Genomic DNA, 1,766 nt, shown 5'->3' on the forward strand with positions numbered 1-1,766 from the left:
AAAAAAAAAAAAAAAAAGAAAAGAAAAGAAAAGAAAAGAAAAAAAAGAGGACATAAGGAGGGTAGGGAAGGTTCAGATTCTAGAAGTTGGAGGAGAGGGTGAGGAAGAGTATAATCGAAACACAGTACATAGACTTCTCAAGTCAAAGGAATGACCTTACATAAGGTGAACAGTATCCACTGAAACTTCAAAACACCACTCACTTTCAGAGTGACAGACCTGAAAGTTCCACAGTTCACTTCAATTCCAGACCTAAACAGACTTTCATCTCCTACTAGAAAGACACAAAGCCTTGGTGCGCATACCTGGGTCACCGGGATGTAGAGAGGCTCTCCATTATGCAGCAGTGTGAGTCTCCCATGTTGGTGCAGGCGTCCTTCCGGCTTTAAGTTGGCCATCTCCTTGGGGCCTCCTTTCTTGCCACTCTCTTGGCCATTTCCTTTAAGGTCTTCAGTATCACTGAGGCATTCAAAAAATTCTTCTTCACTATCGCTCCAAGAATCCCAGGATTTTCCCACTTCTCCCTTTTCCTTCTCTGTATCTCTGAGATGGTCCAGGCCTAGCTGGCCTCCAGCTTTCCCAGCATCCCCTGAATATGCATTAGTTACATTATCTGAAGGGCTTGTCTTTTTCCCCTCATCACGTGCTTTCTTCCTTTCGATACAACAATTTAACATCTGAAGAAAACAGAAATAACATTTATGGCTGAATTGGAGAAAAGCAAAATATATCAATTGCTTGAGTATTTCTTTCTACTCTTTCCCAGAACCCTGCTAAGAATTATAGTGATTATAAGCAACCCAGAAGCAGCACAAGGAAAACAGCCTCCATAAATCATTACATCACTGAAGGGTTAGCTTAAGCTTCAAGTGTGTGTGTGCATGCTGCTGCGGCTGTGGGGAAACTGTTACCTGTAATTTCTGATGTAGTAAACAGCATCTTAGATCTGGTGGTCCACCTGTTAGTCTACCAAATAAAGAAAAATAAAGCTTGGTTTTAGTAAAATTATATCAGATAAGCCTATTTATACATGGCCACTATTTTTTTAGCTATATATACTGTTAAGAAGCTAAAACTAGATTTCTATACATAAGCCAGATTCCAAGAAGATACATATGATTAAAAGTTCAAATATGATTTAAAAGTTTTTCCTCCTAGCTCACAATCAATATCAGAGATAAAAGACATGTGAAACATAAGGGCAAACTCACAACAGTTTCCAAGCCAATTAGAAACCCAAGCCTCCTTGCACTTCACACAGACTAAAGTCATCTGTGCATTCAGCTTTCAATTTTTAGGTGGATTCTCATTATACAAACCAAGGTCTCTCCCTGCCTCTATTTTGCCAATGAGATCCTGGACTTCCTCTGGTTCTAAATAACTAAGTTTTTCCACTCAGTGTACTTCTGCATCTGTGCTAACGTCCAGAGCAAAACAATAACAGCCAAGAGAACATCCAGATAAACAGAGACTGGCAAACTTCCTAACACAAAGCACTTTTGGGTCAGTGGCCATTTTCCACTGTTCACATCATTTTCTCTTGAGCATGGGTAGATAAGCACTAGCCTATAAGTACGGGCATGTATGATCAGTAAACAGTCTATTCAATTAGTGAAATGTCCAAATAAAAAGATTCTAGATTGGGGCTGGAGAGATGGCTTAGCAGTTAAGAGCACTGACTGCTCTTCCAGAGGACCTGGGTTCAATTCTCAGCACCCATATGGTAGCTCATGACTGTCTGTAGCTCTAGTTCTTTTTTTTTTTTT

General features: G+C 40.0%; 1 protein-coding gene across 1 annotated transcript in view; it reads right to left on the reverse strand.

Annotated features, from left to right (window-relative positions):
* The window catches only part of Rab3gap1 (RAB3 GTPase activating protein catalytic subunit 1), a 75,609-nt gene that overhangs the window by 14,365 nt on the left and 59,478 nt on the right, over window positions 1–1,766 (reverse strand). The window contains exons 15-16 of the mRNA XM_005348296.1: window positions 912–966; window positions 306–677 (exon numbers count right to left, since the gene is read on the reverse strand). Coding sequence (XP_005348353.1) covers window positions 306–677; window positions 912–966 — 427 coding nt within the window. The remainder of the gene's footprint in view (window positions 1–305; window positions 678–911; window positions 967–1,766) is intronic.

This window comes from Microtus ochrogaster, chromosome 6 (assembly GCF_000317375.1).
Source record: "Microtus ochrogaster isolate Prairie Vole_2 chromosome 6, MicOch1.0, whole genome shotgun sequence".
In the NCBI taxonomy this organism is placed as follows: domain Eukaryota; kingdom Metazoa; phylum Chordata; class Mammalia; order Rodentia; family Cricetidae; genus Microtus; species Microtus ochrogaster.